Source organism: Micropterus salmoides, unplaced genomic scaffold (genome assembly GCF_014851395.1).
Source record: "Micropterus salmoides isolate LMB-PRFRI ecotype aquatic unplaced genomic scaffold, ASM1485139v1 Ms_hic_scaffold_20, whole genome shotgun sequence".
Taxonomy (NCBI): Eukaryota; Metazoa; Chordata; class Actinopteri; order Centrarchiformes; family Centrarchidae; genus Micropterus; species Micropterus salmoides.
The window spans coordinates 27,591,302-27,612,188 of NW_024041151.1; the positions used below are offsets into that span (position 1 = coordinate 27,591,302).

Here is a 20,887-nt window from a genome sequence, read left to right on the forward strand (position 1 = left end):
AATGAAACATTGGACACGGAAACCTCAATTCAGAAAGAATTCACTGTCCGATCTGTGAAAGAATGTGACTCTTTAGAAGGACACAAATAATACACTCATAATTGGGCCTGAACCCAACTACTTTGGAATAGTATGGCCCAGATCTCTCCTCGTTGGATATCATTACATTTGTGATTGTGCCAGAGAAAGAAGTCGTACAGATACATCATGCAGAGAAGAGGTCTCCCTGCCATGTCAGGGGTTGAGATATGAATTCATCTGTCCAATCCGAGTGAGGATAATATTCCCAGGAAAAGGAGGATAAAACGACTCCTCCACAATTTCAACACCTGCAGTGAGAAATATTACGGCAGAATTCTCACACCAAAACCGTTATCAGGCAAAATAGCATGAGACCATCTTATGCAGTGTGGAATTACCCCTTCCTTCCTGTTCCTTGTAATTGAAGTCAAGGTGCATTCTGATTGGGTCAGAAAGCGGAATTGAAAAATATCGAAACATCAATGTGAGCTTTACTGTGCTGATGAACCCTAATGCTACAGAATGATGATGAATTAGGTGTGAGACCAAAAACCCACCCACAAACAAACAATAAATACCGTTAGGCATTGTTTTTGATAAGTTTGACGGTGCCAAGGATGCAAGACAAGTTTAAAACTCCCAAAGCGAGGTGAGACAACCGGTCAGAGAGGAGCTGTGGACGCTGAGTTTGACTTTACCATGTTGTTTTCTTGTTCTGTCTCGGTCTTTCCCTGCATGCTGCGGTCTCTCTCTCTGCTGGTGCACGTTTCCTCTCTGTCTGAGCTGAAGGAAAAATATAAAAGTGAAATGTTTAAATAATGAACGTCTTTAGATGGGGATGTCAAGTCACAGTTTTTGTCTTAGAAAGTGATCTCAATTAAACAGGGCCTTTCACTACAATAAGCTAAAGTAAACGTTTGAAAAAAAAAAGTTTGAAGTACAAAATGTGATTTTAAACGTCATTTAAATTTTAAACAACAGGTTTTGAAATAATGTAAAGTCAATCAAAGTTTAATTAAACATTTTTTAAACGGCTACCTGTGGGATTGTCTGAGTATTTTCTGCGTGAAACAGGTGAGTCTCTGCGTCTCTTCCTGATACCTCTGCAGGTCTTGGGTCAGCAGGTTATGGAGTGCGCTCAGTGCCTCCTCCTGGAACACCAGCCTCTCTGATTGGATCAAATGCTCAGTGATGGCGCTCTGAAGCTCCCGACAAGCACACAGCTGAAACTGAATAGGAAAATAATGGACAAACAAGTTATACTAAGAGGCTTAACAGGAGCTGCTCTGAGCAAACACAGTGATGGCAATGGTTTACTTAAACACTCATGACTTCTCTCTTGCAGGTTCTGACTCCTCCAGACGCGATCAATCACAGCTTATTGTCGTTTCTAGTCTTATCTCTTCTTGTTCTGCCTTGACTTATGACCAGCTTTTGAAAACATTCTTCATCAGCAATGTTACAATGCACAGCATGCTCAAGCATGCATGTTAATACCTGAACTTTGGATCAGACTGTGTAACAAAATGACCTTAACTAAAGATCTACTAACTAGCTTTTTTTCTCTCTTGGTCTTAATCAGCAAATAAAGATTATACAATGCTGTTAAAAGCTCTGGTAACACTTAAGGAGCTGAAAAAAAAACATATTCTATTTTTATTAAAGCTTTTCACATGATCATTTATGTGTGCTTCTTTTACTTGCATGTTTGTGTGCTCTTTTAAAGAAGCACTTTGTAACATTGTTAAGAAAGGTGCTATATAAATTAAGATTACTACTACTATTATCTTTAGTAGAAGTAAAAGTAGTGGTAGCAGGATTATTATTATTATTATTATTAGGTTATTATCACCAAATATCACATTTTGGCAATGCCTAAGGTTTATATGCATTAACATACTTTTTGACATGATAACATTTTTTTTTAACCCCCTGTCTGACCAGTGTGTATGAAATCAGTTTCCTGCTGAGGTCACCTACAGTGGACCTCTGAAGGCTGGAGTTTCTCTTTGACTCTTGTTCGGTCTGTTTCTTCTTCTCCTGAAGATTAAGAATCTCACTGTTCAGCAGCTGTTGACGGCCTTTAATCTGCAAGATTCTGACAAGACACAAATACAAAAACATTTAGTTTACAAAATACACTTAAACTCCCACCTAAGCTGTTCAAGTAGAGTTCACACTGTGTCAGGTTTGACAGCTAAAATCTACTATAATTAAACAAATACTTATATAAGGCTGGCCAACATGACCTAAAATCTATATTGCAATAAACTGTCATATTCATCTTGATTACAATAAATGGAACAACATCTTTTTTAATATATCAGGGCATGAATTCATGCTAATTAATTACAGTATAACAAATGTCTAGAATTTCTGAATGGGCTGTTTGGATTTTTGGGTAGATAACATCAGCCTTTGGAGCTATCAGCAGCTTAATTATATGTGATTCAGGTAATTTATTCATTGAGAATATGAGACTCACAGGTCAGTAAGAGATTCATAATATTTGTTATTTAACACATCTGATTTATTTCCAGTCCTACTTTTATCCTTTACACCTCAATTTTGGACTAACCATGCATCACTGCAAATATCGTGGATTTTAGAAGAGTATTTTAGAAGTATAAATTGGCAGAAAATCATTACTAGCTAAATGTGTAAAAAGGACTGTTCATGCAAACATCAAGATGAAAAGAAGTGAAAACCCTAACCAGCAACATTCCCACATTAAATATTTGTTGAAACTGTTCCTTCCTTGAACAAACAACAGTTTTCATAAATACACAGCGCTGTACAGCTGATGCAGAGTTAGTGATTAATGCTCCATGTTTAAAGTCAACAGCAGCCAAATATTCAACACCAACACTCAGGAGACGCACCACCATGTACTCTTGTTTATATCAGCATTACACTCCATGACTCACTATTGTTATCTACTGAAATGTGATGTCACTTAAAACTGTTATATAACAGTATAGAATTGTCGCAGTACTACAGAAGTAATTGCAACAGCAGCACTATCAGTCAGAGTGAATTAGTAACAGCAGCAGTTTGAGTAATACTAGAAGCAACAGTACTATTACTGGCAGCAGTGTAGTAGAAGTGGTAGTTGTAGTCGTAATAGCTACTGCACTACCATAGCAGCAGAGGCTGTTGTAGTGGTACCGTTACTTTAGAAGAAGTACTTCTTGCAGTAGTAGCATTAATTATCGTACTAATTAGTAGTACCAACAGTAGTAGTACCAATAGTGATACCACAAGAAATAGGGACAGTAGTATCTGTAGGGTTGGCAGTAATAATATATAGTAAGTATCGTGCAGGATTGTTAATAACTATAGAAGTATTAGCAGTAGCAGCAGCAGTGTAATGATTACTACTTATAGTGGTATTAGCCTACAAGTATTAGTAATACTGCCAGGAGAATCAGTGCAGTAGTAGCAGCCATAGTCGCAATAGTATTACTTGTGAGTGTAGAAGTAATAGTAATGACTATAGTATTAGTTGTTAGCTGTAGTACTACTATTTCTAGTAGCTGCAGCAGTGGAACGGTACTGTAGTTGTAGCCCTAGCGCTAGTAGTTGTACTGTTCATACTGCTACTGGCAGAATAAGTAGTCACTACTGGTAGTAGACGTAGCAGCACCAGCTTTAGTAGCCACAGCACAGTAGTGATATAAATAGTAAGACCAGTATTAGCAATAGTAATAGCTATAGTATAGCTGAGGTGGTATTAGTAGCCTACTGCTGCTAATACTGGTAGCAGCAGTGTAGTATCAGTACTGCTAATACTATTGTTTTCTGAAAATTGTCCTCCTCCTTTGAACAGGTGTGTAGTCAGTGTAGTAGCAGTAGTAGAAGCTGCAACATGATAACTGTGGTAGTAGTACTGAGAGGGGAAATAAAGAATCTTTCTATATCTATACAGCCAGAAATGAAGGCTCAGTGTAGTGGACCGTCTGTCCACTGGGAGGCACTAACCCCCTGTAGCAGGGTGTTAGGACAGCAGGCGACAAGAGGCACAGAAGTGCTTTGTTTGTGAGGTAGAAGAGGAGTCTCATCTGAAGCAAGCCTTTGATGAACTAACTGAAGAAGTGACATCAACACGTAGAGAAAGACAAATAAGTAGAAACGACACAAAGAACAGCACAAAACCACAAAGGCCCTCTGGGAAATATATTAACATTCTGTTAATGAGATTTTCAAGGAGGCCTCCTGACTCCACTGTGTGTGTTATGAGGACTGTTATGAGGACGACAGAAATCGGAAGTAAACCTAAACGACGTCAATGATCTCTGATTTGTAGAATAAAGTAATTTATGTTAAAGATCATTTATTATTGTCATGATATTGTAATATAGATTAAATGCCGTCGTCTGCTCTAAAAGGATGCATGACAGTTAAGTTACACAGTTTTCGGAATTTTGTTTGCCTAAAATGAAATAAACTCAGCAGATGTTTTTCCATCGTGTTCACTACTGACCGGTGTCTTTTCTGAAGTCTGAGGTTTTAGGGCTAGTTATCTTTCAACAATGTTAGATATTCAGTCCCAAACGATGTCTAGTTTACATGAAGTTTTAGGAAATATCTCATCAAAGAAAAAGTAAACGTAAGTAAATGTATAAATATTTGCCCCGACATTTAGCAACAGTGAGCAGATGTATAATTCTATTTCTTCCCCTGCACGTTAGTTTGTAATTTAGTTATTTTAGTTTACATAGAAAATAATCATTTAAGCTTTCAGGACCTGTTTTTTCTACTGTTTGTAATTTTTTGTTATTGTTTAAAATACATTTAATTGTCAAATAACCATGCTATAAAAACACTAACAGCAATAACAGCCTTGGGTAGAAATAAAGATGTGATTCACCAGAACAGTAACAGCCTTATCATGGCAACCTGTATGTAGCCTACCACAGGCCTATTCCTGATCAATCGTGGGAAATCTTCTAGTATTTTAACTTCCACTCAGAAATCTACTGGTGGTGTTTCTGGTACCACCAGCAAGACTTTGAAGCTTCATGCAAATTATCTACTTTGTCACCTGTCAATCAAAACTGATCTTAACCAATGAAATGGCTTCATTAAAGTAAAGCGCAGCGTGTTGAACGAGGAACATCATCTATCAACAGTAATTACCTATGAATATCTGTGTGTTTAGTTTACAATTTGAAAATCACACACACACACACACACACACACACACACACACACACACACACACACCGTGCCAGCTGCTCTGTGTTCTGATTAGGTGCTTACATACAGAAAAGCGTAAATAGGGCTTCATAATTGCTTGAATGTATGTGACAAACACATTTCACTCCATAATAGCAGGTGAAAAATGTGTGGGTGTTTTTTACATTAATATATCTCACCACTTGCAGCCTGTCACTGAGTCAAGGATACACAGGATACATACACTGTGTGAGTATTTATAGCACAAAAACATACATTTTGGTGATTAAAATCCCCTTCACAAAGTGTTTCTATCATGGCCAAAGATGAGCGATGCTATATGTAAAGGAACACCAGTGTTCATGTATGATTCTACTTTTACTTCATATTGCACATTTTCTACATGTATATTAGCAATTAGAACTAAAACTGTGAGTATATAAGTTACAGTTTAAATATTGAAACAATTCTAGCTGACCAACAGAGAATTAATTGGCAACAGTTTGGACAATTGATTCTAGTCATCAAACCGTAACAATTTTTTTAAAAGGCAAACCTTTTTTGACAGATACCGATGAAGAAGATGGAGTAAAGAAAAACAAAAATCATGTTTAGTTATGTTCTGTTACACAACCCTGCTGCGTGTTCTTCAATCAAAAAGAAAAACAGAAAGATAGAATTTAAAGAAAAAAAGGCCTCAAATGACTGCAAACGCTTACTTCCTGTTGGGAGGCCACTGCTCAGTTCCAGCAGCAGTTAAAGATTCAGTGCATTACTTAGGGGTACCATTACAGCATGTTCTTCAGGAAAAAGACAATGTTACGCATTCCCCTGCACACACGTTCAAAGTCAAAATGCTGTTCTGAACAGTAATTTTTGACTATAAATGATCATCCTCTGTTTTCAGGTCACTGTGACCTCTGACCTTCATGGTGTCCTACAGAAGGATATGAATTTTTTATTTGGATAAAAAAAAGAAAACTAATTTAAAAGGATAAATCACTGCGGAATCTGAGCCTTTCCACCTTGTTAAACAATCTCGTGGTCGATATCAGAAGAATTTGAAGATATGAAGACGAATGAACAGATTATCCTTCAGAGAAGAAGAAGATGAAGACGAGGAGAGGGTTGACAGAGTTCAGCTGGCTGTTTTCCAAACCACCAGTCTGCCTGTTAGTCTTGGCAACAAGCTGAACTCGCCTTGCGTAACCAGACTAAAGGCTGTCTGTCTATCTATGGGAAAATACCACCGAAAACAACACACCAAATCCATCCCAACCAGAATTCATCTACTCCTCCACCGTGTGCTGCTGCTGAGACCATGTTGGACTGCTGTGTGTCTGTGTATGAGCTTTCAGGCCATCATGCACTGCTGTAGACAATAAAGAAGTACTTTTTAAATGTACAATGCCAAACATGTGGCCAGAATTTTAGTTTAAAATATTAAAAAAAAATTAACATAATCAACACAATGTGAAGAAGTGAAGAACAGCTCTGACATCACGGCCTGCCCTGGGTGCTTCCAGTAATAAAAACACAAAGTGTATTTATAAAATAGTTTCTGAGAAAGCAGGAAAAGAATACAAGAAAAGGAATGTCAGCCATAATTAAGCAAGGCAAGGCAAGTTTATTTGTATGCACATTTCAACAACAAGGTCATTCGAAGTGCTTTACAGAAAAACATTTAAAAGCAACAGGGAAAAATAAAAAAGTTTTAAAAGAGTTCAATAGAAAATAAAAACATGCAGGTCTCTCACCTTTGTTTATTTTACTCCTTTTTTTTTTTTTCAACAATAAGGGACTCTAACCCTTTAACACTTGGGGACTCTAAGACTCTAACCCTTTAACACTAAGGGACTCTAACCCTGAGGGGACTCTAACCCTTCTTTAGATACAGTCGTCACTGTAAATCCAGATTGTCCACGCTGCAAACTCTGGTAAAAGCGGTTGATAGCGGGCCCTGTCAACATGTTAACAGCGGAGAGAACAGGGACTCAAATCCTTGTAGTTCTACTCGGCCCTGTTAACTGAGGATCAGCCGTGTGAGATGGTACAGTCAAAAGAGCATTCTAAGCTTTTTAAATAGTGTTAATTGAAAATCTAAAAACAAAGACAAAGAAAACAGGACAGTAAATGTTTAGTGTGCCATATCCGTATATCGACCGTTTGTTTTCAATTCACGCCACTCCGTTACAAATAAAACAGCTTAATGAAACAAGTCTTAAGACTCACAAGCAGCTTGTCAACTGAAAAAAAGTCTAATTTCAGTTTCCATAATTTTATCTGAACATGGCAGACTTACGTCTTGGCTCTCCTTTTCTGTTCTGAATAGTGTCACTTCAGATTTCAGTGTGAACTAAAACAGCCACAACACACGCAGAGGATTTACTACTGAGATCTCATAGTTAATAAGGCAATAGCCAGTCGGTACAAGAAGCAAGATGTTCATAAGTCAAATCAATCTTTTATTTTATTTTTCTTCCTTTTTTTGTTACTGCCATTTTATTTGATTTCTTGGGAAGCAATTGGTGTAATGGATTATCAAGTAAAGAGCATAGAAAAAGAAAAACTATTGTGACTGTTTCCGTTGTAATTTAGTCTGTAGTTTCCATGTTTGCTGCTTTGTAGGATGGTAATGATGTATATAATGCTCTTTATCCTACACTCTACCTCCCTTAGCGTGAGAAAAGTTTTGTAGACTGTTAAGACTGCTTTAGCTTCACCACAGAGGCATGAAGGTTGGGACAAACAGTAGCAGAGCACTGGTTTAAAACGCATCATTATCACAAAGAAACTGAAGTAAAGCAGACTTTTAAACAACTGTTCCAGAAGTTCTCAGTGTTAAAGCTGCTTGCCTCCTTGGATCCTGTTAAAGGTCCATTTAAAAAAAAAAGAAGGATCTCGCCTTATCTCCTTTCCTGAATGTTCAGGATTGTAGCTCTGTCCTCTTTTCCTGTACAAAGCCAGTCTTGGCACTGACGTTACTGTATAAGCCCCCCGTAAAACCAAGGAAAACCCCAGTAAAATGAAAGCAGGGTGATGTCTTGCTCCAGTAAGCCAAGTGGATATGAGAAGTGGATATCATGTTGGGCAGGGCAACGTGATAGAGACATGTAACACTATTTATTGAGAACCTATTCATCTCCTTTAATTAAGCCTTTGATCCGAGCTGTGACGGGATCAGTCTTGGCGATGAGAACCACAATGTTGCAGAGAAATTAAGAGATTTCCTGGAAAATCATCAGAATAATGTGTGTGTGTGTGTGTGTGTGTATACAAGTGTGTGCGGGTGGGTGTGTGTCTGCTGGCACACCTTGAATTCTGAGATGTGTTTTCGCTTGTCTTGTCTGACAGAAGTGAGACCAGTTGAAGCGTTGTTCTGCCAAACTGTTCGTCATGGCAGGAGTACAGAGAGTACAAGCGAGCAGGGTGAGGCAGCAGCCACCTACTACCATCTGAACACTTACTGTCAACACACCACAAGTGGTAACAAAATCGGAAAATTCCCCAGCAACTTTCACTTTCTCACAGTTTTTATAGATTCATTTACCCAGGACTACAAACAGTTTCTAACTTTTTAGACACTTCTACTTTCACTTTTACCAGCAGGCCTGATGTCCAGGATAGAATGGTAGACAGAAATAAATATGGTTGTAGCATCTGTGATGTCACACACAGACCTTTGATTGGTTGGTTGATCCCTTTGGTTGTTATCAGCAAACTCAGCACTTTGGGTTTAAATACAACACTCTGCAACTGGATGTTGGACTTCCTAACAAACAGACCCCAGTCAGTTCGGATTGGCGGACTCGCCTCCTCCACTCAACACCGGAGCCCCTCAGGGCTGTGTGCTCAGCCCCCTCCTGTTCACGCTGTACACCCACGACTGCATCCCCCGATATGGAGAGAACTCTGTTGTGAAGTTTGCAGGCGCCACCGCAATCATCGGCCGGATTTCTAACAACAATGAGACTTCATATCGGGAGGAAATTGATCATCTTGCAGAGTGGTGCTCAGAGAACAACCTGCTGCTCAACGTCAGCAAAACTAAGGAGCTGATCGTTGATTTCAGGAAGAAGGAGACAAAGACAAACACTTCTGTCTACATCAGTGGAGCTAAGGTGGAGCAAGTGAACAGTTTGAGGTTCCTGGGAATCAGCATCACAGAGAACCTGACATGGTCGTCTCACATCTCCACGCTGGTAAAGAAAGCTCAGAAACGACCAAATTCCAAAAAAAGGGCCAAATTCCCACGCCAAGCTCTTGTCAGCTTTTACAGAGGAACAATAGAAAGCATCCTGACTGGAAACATCACAAACTGGCATGGGATGTGCACGGCATCCTCAGCACTGCTCCAGTGATTATTGAAAAGTTTACCATTTTTATAATTGCTTCTGTATTAATGTATATTGTCTGCTATGTAGCAGAAATAGCAGAGCAGAGGAGTTACAGTAGCTTCATTATATATTATATATATATTTCATTGTGACAATAAATGTACCTACCTACCTATCAGTGTCAGTACTGACATTATGATCATTTGCTGTGGTAAGTAAATATGGCTGCATAAAGCTCATGCTGATATTACACACCACTATGATACTAGACTCGAGACACGTCCTTCTAATGGGGATAACGCAGCACCATTTCGGAAAGTCAATACTAGAAGGCATTCAAGGTGTTGGACGCAAAATGTGACAGAGGTACTTGGGTGAAGAATGACAGATGTTCAAACCCTGCTTACTCTCTCACCTCCACACACCTCTGAATGGAGTGTGCACGGCTGTCAGATTGTCAGTTCCAGAAAGTTACAAAGATTGTCACAAAGTAACGTTTTTTATTTTGGTTTGTGTTGGGAAAAAAACGACAGAGGCAGGCACAGGTGGTTTGGTGAAGAGACGCAGTTGAATGGACACAGAGGACAGTTGAGCATGATGGTGTGTCTGTCATTATGATATTGATGTACTGTAATGACACAATTGAAATAATCTTCTTAATAATCTAATTGAAATTTGAAAAAGCCTAAGAGGATGTTGTTATAGTAAAGGAGTGATGTGTAGTTACAGTTTTGCATTACTTTACATAGTTCCAATCAGAGAGTTACAGATTATAAATTTGGCAAAAGAATGGTCATGGAAATGAGATTAGTTCTCAGTACAGTACAACTGTTTCATGCAACCAAACAAGGAAAGAGAAATGTAAAATAAAGATAAGAAGAGATTTGAGCACCGACTTTGCGAAGAGTATATGTAACACGTGAATGTAAAATTAAGGACACAATTTGATTTGATTTACAGGAGCTCGCATGCAAACAAATGTGTGAAAGAACAATTTCCATTGGTTTTCTGTCTTTTCCCGTCTCTCCCTGTCTCAGCGACACACACACACACACACACACACACACACACACACACACACACACACACGCAGGATTCTGTTGTTTTCTCCAGTGGAGCAGAACCTGCTGCTGTTATGAGATACAGAGAAACTCCCACATTCTTGTTTCAGCTCTGTGACAAAACCCCACAAACCAACACAGAGCTGCCTCCTACTCGCATGTTTAAATACTACATGACATGGTCCTTTCTATAAAGAGGAGAGTCCAGTTACAGAAAAAAGAAGTAAGGATATTGCCAAAATGCAACATACATCTATATAACTCTATTCTATTCTACTCTACTATTACTTACAAAATCTGTATTTTGAGAATCACAAGGTCATTCTTATGACCTGAAACATGCAATTTTATGAACAACCTTTTAAGAATTTCTTTAGTAAACAGGATCATATATTATAGTTTTTGTAGTAACAGGATTACCAACTTTTTCTTACTTAACTTTTTTATATTCAACAGATTTAAGAGTGTGTACTGGGCCCCAGGGTTGAGTAATATGCAAGGAAACTGTCCTTCAAACACAAGTCAGGTCCTCAATCCTCAGCAATCATCCAACCCACAGAAAATATCCTCTGTGCAAAGAAATTAAGGCTTTGTGTGCCCTCTCATACAGTAGCTCCCTTGTTTCACATACATAACATGTCATTGACTCACTGTGTGTGTATGCTGCTGAGCTCCTGCTCTGTCTGTCTCTGCAGTTGCTGGAGGTGAAAGGTCAGCTGCTCACTCAAAACGGCAAACCTCCACAGTCCTCTACCTGTGTTCTCCTCACACACCAAACCCTGATCACCAGAGAAGAGACAGAAGTTACAGAAGTGCTGTAGCCAACACATTCTAACTCCCGAGTCGTCACATATGGACGCACAGTCAAGACCTGTCAGCATCAGCTTGTAGGGGGGCGCCCATTAGTGTCATAGTTCAGTGCACGCACTTTAGCATCACATTTGAACGCTAAAGGATATATAACAGTAAAATCAGAGTAAAGAGGTGGTTGGGGTGGACATGTTGAAACCATAAACTGTATATGAAACATAGTATATCTTTGGGGATCCCCAGACTTTTCCTCTAGTGCTGCCATAGAGTTTTCTGGTTTTGAATGTAATATATCAACAACTATTAGATGGATTGCCATGAAATTTGGTACACCCATTCATGCCCCCATCAGGATGGACTGTAGGCCAAATAACTATGTGGTAATCAGTGACTTTTCCTCCAGCGCCATCATTAGGTCAAAATTGTCATTTGTCCAGTACTTTGTTTATGACAAGCTAATATCCCTGCCACCCTCAATTTTAATTTGTGTTTAGTGCTAATTAGCAAAGATTAGTATGCTAATACACTGGCGATCAAGGCAAACAACTAAACATCAACATATAACATTACTATTCTGAGCATGTTGCAAGATTGGCATTAGCATTTACCTCAAAGCACTACAGTGCCAAAGTACAGCTTTACAGAGTCACTAGCATGGCTCTAGACTATTAGTTTTGTTGGAGAATAATGGACACTGGGTTACCGTTTTATTAAGTGCATCTCTACTAATCTGAAAAGCAAAATATGTCCATCATCTGACGCTGATAGCACACACTGGATAAGCTGTTGAGATAGTAGAAGTCAAGATACAGAAACTGGCCTTGGCCAAATTCAGGGAGCAAAAAAAGTTTCTGCACACTGACCGCGTTTATTGCTGGGAAATAAGACAGTGCCATATCTTCAGGCTGGATTTATAACTATAGTTCTGTCTCAGAACAACACATCCTTTTATTTACCATGGTAAAAGGGAAGATACTGACTCTCAGAGCGAAAACAAATGTGTGGTGAAAACACATACCAGACGCTCCATAAGTCATTATAAAATATTTAGTCTGGAGAGTATTCATTATGAGAATATACCCATATAACTGTTCAACTCTCAGTAGTCTGCTGTCTCCATTTATTAGACATAGCAACATGTTGAGTAAAATAGAAGAGAGTGATGAATCACCAGCTGAAGGCAGAGAGTGAGGGTAGACAGACAGACGAGAGGAAAAAACAAAAAGAGACTCTCGAGGATGTGACATGTATAGATAAAGTTGGAGTGGAGTGGGTGACATCTAATCTGGCTGTGAGTCTGAACTTGTTGAGCTGATGGAGTTTTTCAGTGAGCGGCTGTGGGCTGAAAGACAACAGACCGATTGAGTCATTCTGGCAGAACATGATGATCACCCTCACCCTTGCCTATCTTCTGTCTGTCTGTCTGTTTGTGTCTATGTGACTCAGTCTGAGAGACAAACTGGCACTATGTTCACACAGCAGCCAAATAGGATTTGTTTTTCAAAATTAGGATCTTTAGTCCACACTGAAAACACACATTTTCCAGATTCCTTTGACTTTTCAAGGCCTCCAGAATCAAGGTTTTTTGTGATGATTGAATTTTCAACGAGCGCAGAATGCGCACACACACACACACACACACACACACACACAACCATTTCTACATCATTGTGCAAAGAACTGTTGTGATTATATTTCAGATTTAAAAAAAATGTATATTTCTTTACACAACCCATAATATAAATAAATAAATATTTCAGCTGACACCGATCTATCTGCAATGAGCTAATATCGGCCGGCCTCTAGTGGTAATACTTCAAAATACATTCTGAAAATGCAACTTTTTAAAACACTTACTTTTAATCATAATATGTTCCAGTAAGGGCAAAATGAGTTTGGGAATATTTTATATTCTTGGATCACCCTGTTGTTGGCATTCCTGTTGGGAGGGTGTCCTAGTGCTCTCTATCACATGTCATTGCCAAAAAGCTCCATAAACCTTTGTGTAGGCTAGAATTTTATTGACTTCAGCCCAAAAAGATGCATCTTAATATTTATAAAAAAATTAAAAAAACTTTGGGGAGGTGAAAAAAGTAAGATCTCACAAACTTGTGTTAATCCTTGCAGTTGCAAGAATGCAAATTCCAAATAGGGACTGTCACTTAGAGCATACAGCTTTTCCAGACATCATGCTCACTTCACAAACCTTTTAGAGAATTCAAACACAGGTCACCTGAGGGGAGTGTCATTAAACCCAAATGACTGGCACTTATAGGTTTAATTTGATTTTTTTAAATTATTTTAGGGCTTAAGAGAAATTACACTTATTTAAAAGGGTAGGGGAGTACATCAGGATTGAGATGCCTTTCTGAACATTGCCTCAGGAGAGATCAACAACAAGGGAAAGGAAAGGGAGAAAGAGAGACAGACAGTAATAACCTTAGAGGAATGGAGAGAAAAAGCAATTGAATTGCATAAAGAAAGTACCAATAAAAACAAATCCCGGCATAGACTATTAGGAGGTGTGCAGTTATGGGAGTGTTGAGCAATTAGCCCTGCCCCCTCTAGCACATATTCATGTTTTAAAACCATCAAGTGTCAGCAAAGACAAAATGACACTTGATGCCTCTCCTACACTGGAGATAATCATCTAACTGTTTTCACTGGAGGTGTCATGTTTCAGATTCCAGTTAAGTAAAGCTGCTCAAAGCTGCTTCGACATGCAAACTGAAGGAGCCGGAGGATCAAACAGACAACTTCCAATCAGTGGCCAACCCAGTATCTTGGAATTTGTAACATTTGTAACACTGTAATTTAAATGTATGTTTCTGTACAGTTTCCCCCCCCATTACCATAGACTGTATAAAAAAGGCCATTACTTAATTATAAATTTATAACATAGAAACTTGTACACTGCTTTTTCATTTCATCTTTGCACAGTCATTTGCTATTTGCCCTCGGTACAAGTTCTACTTGATCAATTCCCTCACATTAGGGTTTTCATACACTTAAGTTTATAATAATCTTTCCTGTCAGTCAGTTACCTGTTGCTCAGTGATGGGGGATTGTAGGATGTGAACTTTGTCTTCTATCAGCTGCCGTAGTTTTCCAAGCGAAGCAGGGAAGTCCTCTCTCTTTCTTTGGAACTCTGGAGACTTTAAGGAGAGACAGACAGAGTATTTTCATTATTTTATCGTTATTAACTTTAATCACAGTAACCCTCGTCCAGTAAATCTGCCTTATGTTTCTCAACCACCAGTTTTGGCAGCAACCAAACACCTCTGGGAGTCTGATCCTATTGGCCGCTGATGTGGTGAAAGCATCTTTTAAAAAACTCTATCTCCATTCTAAATGTGCACTGATTGTAGAATGTGTTTCATCTGAAGGACATTATGCAAATAGTTTTCCCTTAGAGTCTAAATGCCATCGTCAACCAGAATTAAGGCAACACCCAACTGGCAAAACTTCCTCCTCTGATTCTTTTACAAACCTTTGCACTGGTGTGGAATGGAGAGAAACAGGAGCGATGGGAGAGAAAGGCTGAAATGTGGTGAATCTTGCCCTCCAGACTCACTGGAGCACAGAGAGGACGTCCTAAATACCAGCACACAAGTGCATACCTTTAGCGATATAAAACACAGTGAATCTTGATCTTTGTTTATCTGTTAACCTGCAGTCAGAATCAGACAGACTGAGAAATCTGATTGGACTAAAGAAAGTCTGGAAAGTTTGAAGGAGTAAAATAATATTTTGGGTTATATAAATAAAATTGACTTAACATGATTGGATGCAACATGGCTATGCTACTTTTTTACTGTGTATCTTGTTATTTATTTGTGTTTTATTGTCTTTGCTCTTGTGAAAGCACTTTATAACATTGTTTTGAAAAGTGGTTCTATAAATAAAGATTATTATTATTATTATTATTATTATTATTATTATGTAATAAAAGACGCTAAACATTTGACTGAAATGTAAAATTTTAGAAATTGAATTTTTTGTATTGATATGACTATGATATTGTTTGTTTAATGCCTTGTGTTGTATTTTTGTTGGGATTAAATGTCTTTCAAAGAATGCAACTTTTCATTATAAATTCATTTGGTTTAATTTTTTTTATACAAATTAATCAATTAATTGAGTCTTTAAGATGTGTAAAACATATGAGAACATGTGATAAATGGCCATCACAAGTTATTAGAGCTAAAGGCGAAGTCTTTGAATGTCTTGTTTTGTTGTTTAAGATATACAATTTCTAATGACATAAAGCAAGACAAAACAAGCATCAAATCGAGGAGCTGGATTCAGAGAATGTGCTTTGATTGATTAAATAGCTTCAATTTAATTGGGGGACTCACGAAAGACAGATTAAAAAAAGATTGGTCAGAATGGAAACAGCAGATATCTTGACTTTAATACATCATATAGGTAAAAGTCCAGAAACACTCGGATCTAGATTTCCCATCATGCAACTTATCACCTTTCATCAGGCCTTCCCAGCCTGTTAAACCCCCATGTCTTTCCAACCCCGCACCCGAGATTATAACACGGACGTTATGTTAATAAAATCCAAGATGGGTAACTTTTGTTAGACTTTAGGAAGCTCCTCCAGAGCCACAGAAGACATTATACAACTGTTTTCTAGTAACTCCTGGTAACAAGTAAACTGACCTACATGTGTTAAATTGGGTGAGGGCCCCTAAAATAATGAAACATCAAAACATCCACACTAGGCTAAGAATGTACTGCGTTGCGTGATCAATGATTATATAACAAAGCACACCTGATTATATCTTTTATCATTTGCCATTGTTTTTAGATTAAAAAGCCAATATAGTAAGATACCAAAAGTCCACCCCAACCGTTACACCTAGCTTTCAATAAACTCATGTCCAGACTAACAGGCGGCGCAGTTTGTCATATGACATGTTCTTTAGAGACACGGCGTTCTAGGAGACATCCATTTCTACCTGTCAGCATGTCAGGTCAGTGACAGGAAGCAGGCAGTCATGTAAAAGCATTATGCTCGGCTAGTGTTTACTGTGATAGATAACCTTGCCCTGTGGGAGTCATTGTTCTGAAGCAGAATGAGCGACAGCAAATGAGGTAGAAACACAAAGTCTGAAATCTCCAACGACTGGGACGACTTTTTTCAAAAAAGAAAAAAAGCAAGAAAGCAAAAGTGAAACGGGAAAACTACAAAACCTTAATTCCCCCTCTTTTTAAAGCGAAAGTGAAGAATGTCTTTTACATCTTTAAGTTGGTTTCAGCAGTTAAGTGTCAAAGTGCTCCATGGTATAACATAAGAAATATTCAGTATTGTTCTGAAGACGAGGATTATAAATTTGCGGCATTGATAGACACAATACAAGTGCTGCTTACTGAACAGACTCTCAGCTGGTAGAAGCTTCCCACCCACCACTGTTTGAAACCCACCACCTGTTCTGAAGCAGCCAACCCCGGTGGCTCATATGTATGTTTTTATCTTCAAAGGAGGAAATCAATCTTCATATATATATATATAAAAACTACAAATGGACAGCAGGCAATTAATTCCCTTACTCACCATATGAGTGAATGCATTCACAACATGAGTGGGCTGGGTGTTCATGACACAGTGAGTCTGATTAAATGCAATCAATGCAAATCCATTGTGTTATAATCCCCCTAAGAACCATTACATGCATAGACAGGAGCTTGAGGGAGCAGAGAGGAATTTATAGTTGATAAGAGGATAATGGAAAAAAGTCTCAATATACAGTATTCAGGTAGCATGTGACATTCAGTGGACCCAACAAAGCTATTTATTTTCAAAAAACCTCATTATAAAGTAAAATAGTGCCTGGTGAATGTGGGATGCTGTAATTCTCTGCAAGTTACTGTACAACCCTGTCCCCTTTAAATTATGTTTATGTGCTGCTAATTTGTTTTCCTAATTACTTTTCCCAGCAAAACGTAATTGGGAAACCAAATTAGTAGTATAAATGCGTAATTTCTAGGAGACAGGTATGTACTTTCAGAATAACATAACCTGACATTTTTTAAAGTTTTAAATTAAACTCAAACTAAAACATTCCGGTACCATTATAAATGCTACTATCTGCTTTACCAGTTCTCTAAATGTTGGTAACCAAAAAGCCTAAACCTTTGCAGGCTAAACATCATAGCTCGACAAAAGATGCAAGTCGAGGGGGTTCATGGTTAGCTCAGACAAGTCTATAATACCAGCAGGACAGAGGGGAGCAAAGGCTGTACGCTATTCTTTAGCTAAGTCACTCAGTTTTTTAGGCTTTAACCTTTAGTAACTGTTACTAACTTTTCTAAATCATTCCAAATGGTGAAATTAGGTAAACTTCAACAAAAACTCTTCAACACAAAAACCTTAAACAGGCAAATTAAGTTTAGCAAACTTCTTCAATACTAAGACTTTAACAGGAGCTGCTTAAAGGCCACCTTTAGCTAACAGTCCAAATTTTTGTAACCTAGCCAAATGTTTCACCAGTAAAGTTTTAAAGACACACTTTATCTCACTGTTCTGATGCTTTTTAATATCTCTTGAGCTGTAAAATGTTTCTAAAATACTCACTGCAGGACTTGGAGAGAGAGAAGTGTTCATGATGACAGAAAAAACTAATTTCCTTACTGAGCTCAGACCACAGAGGGTGTCCCTCTTTCTCTGGGTGTGTGTGTGGGGGTGGGTGGGCAGCACTCCTGTGTACATAGAGATGACCCTAACTACAACCTCCCTACTGACCAGAATGGGGGGAGAGAGAGAGAGCGAGAGAGAGAATGATTGGGAGAAAGACAATGGGAGTTTGTTAGTTAATATTAGACCAGACTTTTTCAGGTTTCTGTGCCTGATTGATCTGTTTACTCAACCTCTCATTTGTGTGTGTGTGTGTGTGTGTGTGTGTGTGTGTGTGTGTGTGTGTGTGTGTGTGTGTGTGTGAGAGAGATAGTGAGTGAGTGAATTCATGGCAGTAAAGGTAATTTGAATTGAATTGAATGAGAGAAAAAAAAGCTATGCATGAAGGGAGGAGTTATACACTTCTACGTTGCTTAAATTTGATTTGTTCAGAAGCGTTCCACAAACCTGGACCAAACTACAGGAACCTCAAACTTAAGACCCCAGGATGAACTAAACATTTGGACAAATAATGAATCTCAATTCCAGACTACATTCAAATTCAAGGAAGGTTTTAAGTATGTAGTTTGTTCAAAAGGACAAAATGAAGTATACTCACTAAAATGCCCTTGATTATTATTACCCAACAATCCAGTGCATTGCATTGCAACTACCTTTGCAACTAACTTGTGGATGGTAGTGAGCTCTAGGAAAATTGTATAAACAACAACAACAACAACAACAAAATGGCTTTGAATAAAAAAAATGTTTCTTTCTCTGGAAAGTGAAAATTAATTGTCAGTAACATTCCAAAGTTGTTACTGTTTGAATGATGTCTGTTGATACACTTATTCCATATTGTCCTATAAGTGAAAAACAGTAAATTCATTGTTTTTATATTTTAACATCAAAAACTACTCTATTATTATAGTAAATACTGTTTATGATTTGTATGACGAAAATCTACATTTCTTACATCAATAATCATCATCATCAACTATTTGTCCAATATTAAGGCTGTAAAAAGAAAATCTTTAACTCTAAGTGTTAAATAAAATACAAAAGTCCATATAAACAAACTAAGAAAAAAAATAACCTTCTTGTTATGGGAACTCAGTCATCAAGTCCAGTCAAGTCAGCGCTAAGAAAAAATATTATCATCCTTGAGGACGGGTTGGATCATAGGGTTCCAGTTGTTAGCCCCCACACCACCCCGGGCTATGGCTGGGTGGGGCCTGATGACTGTGGCAGGTCGCCAAGTCAGACACACCTTGATAAGCTGGCAGGTATCAGGAGGGTGGAGCAGGTGCAGTAGCTCGCCCCATTTGCTGACTTTGTGATTTTCAGGCATTGTTTCTGTCACTTTTTCACACAAACATGCAACCAGGTTTGTTCCTCTATCCCCATGGGGACATCTCATTGACGTAATGCATTCCCTAGCCCCTTACCTTACCCTTAGCCATCACAACAACATGCCGAACTTTAACCCTTACCCTAATTCTAACCTTAACCCAAATGTAACCTGAACCCTAAAACCAAATCTTAACCTTCAAAAAGTGTCTTTACCGGTGGAGACTTGAGCCTGACCGATAAACCGCTGTGCCGAAATTATCGGCCAAAATGAGCTAATTGCAGATAAATCAGTATCTGTGTTTAGAACAGTGGATAAACAATTAAAAAAGAGAAGGAGAGAGAGAAGACGGATCATTCAATCATGTTATGAGTGTTGTTGCATAGTTTGTCCACCAGAGGGCACTCTGCAACTCCCCTGTTGGCAACATGCTATGTGTTTCTAAATGAAGGAAAAAATTTGAATAATGGCCAATATATCGGAATATTGGATTTTAAAATCTTCAAATTTCAAAATCGATATCAGTCTTAAAAATCCCATATCGTTTGGGCTCTAGTTAGGACCTCGATTTTTGTCCCTATAGTGACACGAGTCCCCATGGGTTAGTGTGCATTCGACGGTCATTACACTCCAAAATACAAAAAGTATTAGACAGAACAAACAACACACCATTGATATAGCTATTCTTAGAGCCTTACCAGTGGTGATAAAAAAAAATGCAAAGTTTGTCCTGAGGGTGACATTAAAATCTAAAGAGTTCATCTTTTGGGGAGCAAGAATGAGATCAGTCCAAGAGGCACACAACATGTTAAAATATGTTGTGCAAAAAGTCTGATTGTCATTAATTTATCATCATCAAATCTTAATTCATGGAACATAACTTTCTGTGGACTGAAGCATTGGTGATGTCTAATAAGCATTCTCTCAAATTTACTATTCAAGTTGAAGCCCTGTAGATTAAATATTATTCAAGTTGAGTTGAGATTACTTTAGTTGAAAACTACTTAAAGCTGCATTAATCAGTTTTCTGGGAAACCCTCCACAACAGGCTGTGCATTCCCAGACACGTTTGATATATTTCATCTTAAAAAAGTTGCTCTGGCTAATATGTCAGCAAGTGGCTGCCTACTTCCACGTCAAGCAGACACAGTGCAACATCATTTAGTCCACCTGTTTGTGTCCACCTGAAGTCCAATACTCACACTCTCTCTTTTTTTAGCTCTGTTTAGTTTCCACCAACTCCTGAGGGAAAAAAATGGCTCTTCAGCTGCTAAATGTTCTTTATCAGCCAGTTGCTAACTTTGTCTGCTGCTTGATCCTGGGCAGGTAGTGTACAGCTTGTTTGCTGAAAACAGCTGCTTGCTGCTACCGATGAGACTGAACCATGCAGTAAACGTGTTATAAAGCCAAAACCATGTGATAAGAGGATAACAAAGCCCATTATGATAATTCTCTGTTCAACAGTTACTACGAGTGACCCTTTGCACACTAGACAGACTCAGTT

The 20,887-nt window shown here is 38.3% G+C and overlaps 1 protein-coding gene across 3 annotated transcripts in view; it reads right to left on the bottom strand.

The window, feature by feature from the left end:
- The window catches only part of LOC119914491 (cingulin-like protein 1), a 41,314-nt gene extending 23,276 nt beyond the window's left edge, over positions 1-18,038 (bottom strand). For all 3 annotated transcript variants that reach the window (XM_038733815.1, XM_038733814.1, XM_038733812.1), the window contains exons 1-6: positions 17,994-18,038; positions 14,452-14,562; positions 11,249-11,376; positions 2,002-2,119; positions 1,060-1,250; positions 720-804 (exon numbers count right to left, since the gene is read on the bottom strand). In XM_038733815.1, coding sequence (XP_038589743.1) covers positions 720-804; positions 1,060-1,250; positions 2,002-2,119; positions 11,249-11,376; positions 14,452-14,562; positions 17,994-18,023 — 663 coding nt within the window. In that variant the 5' untranslated portion in view covers positions 18,024-18,038. The remainder of the gene's footprint in view (positions 1-719; positions 805-1,059; positions 1,251-2,001; positions 2,120-11,248; positions 11,377-14,451; positions 14,563-17,993) is intronic.
- Positions 18,039-20,887: the final 2,849 nt, after the last annotated feature.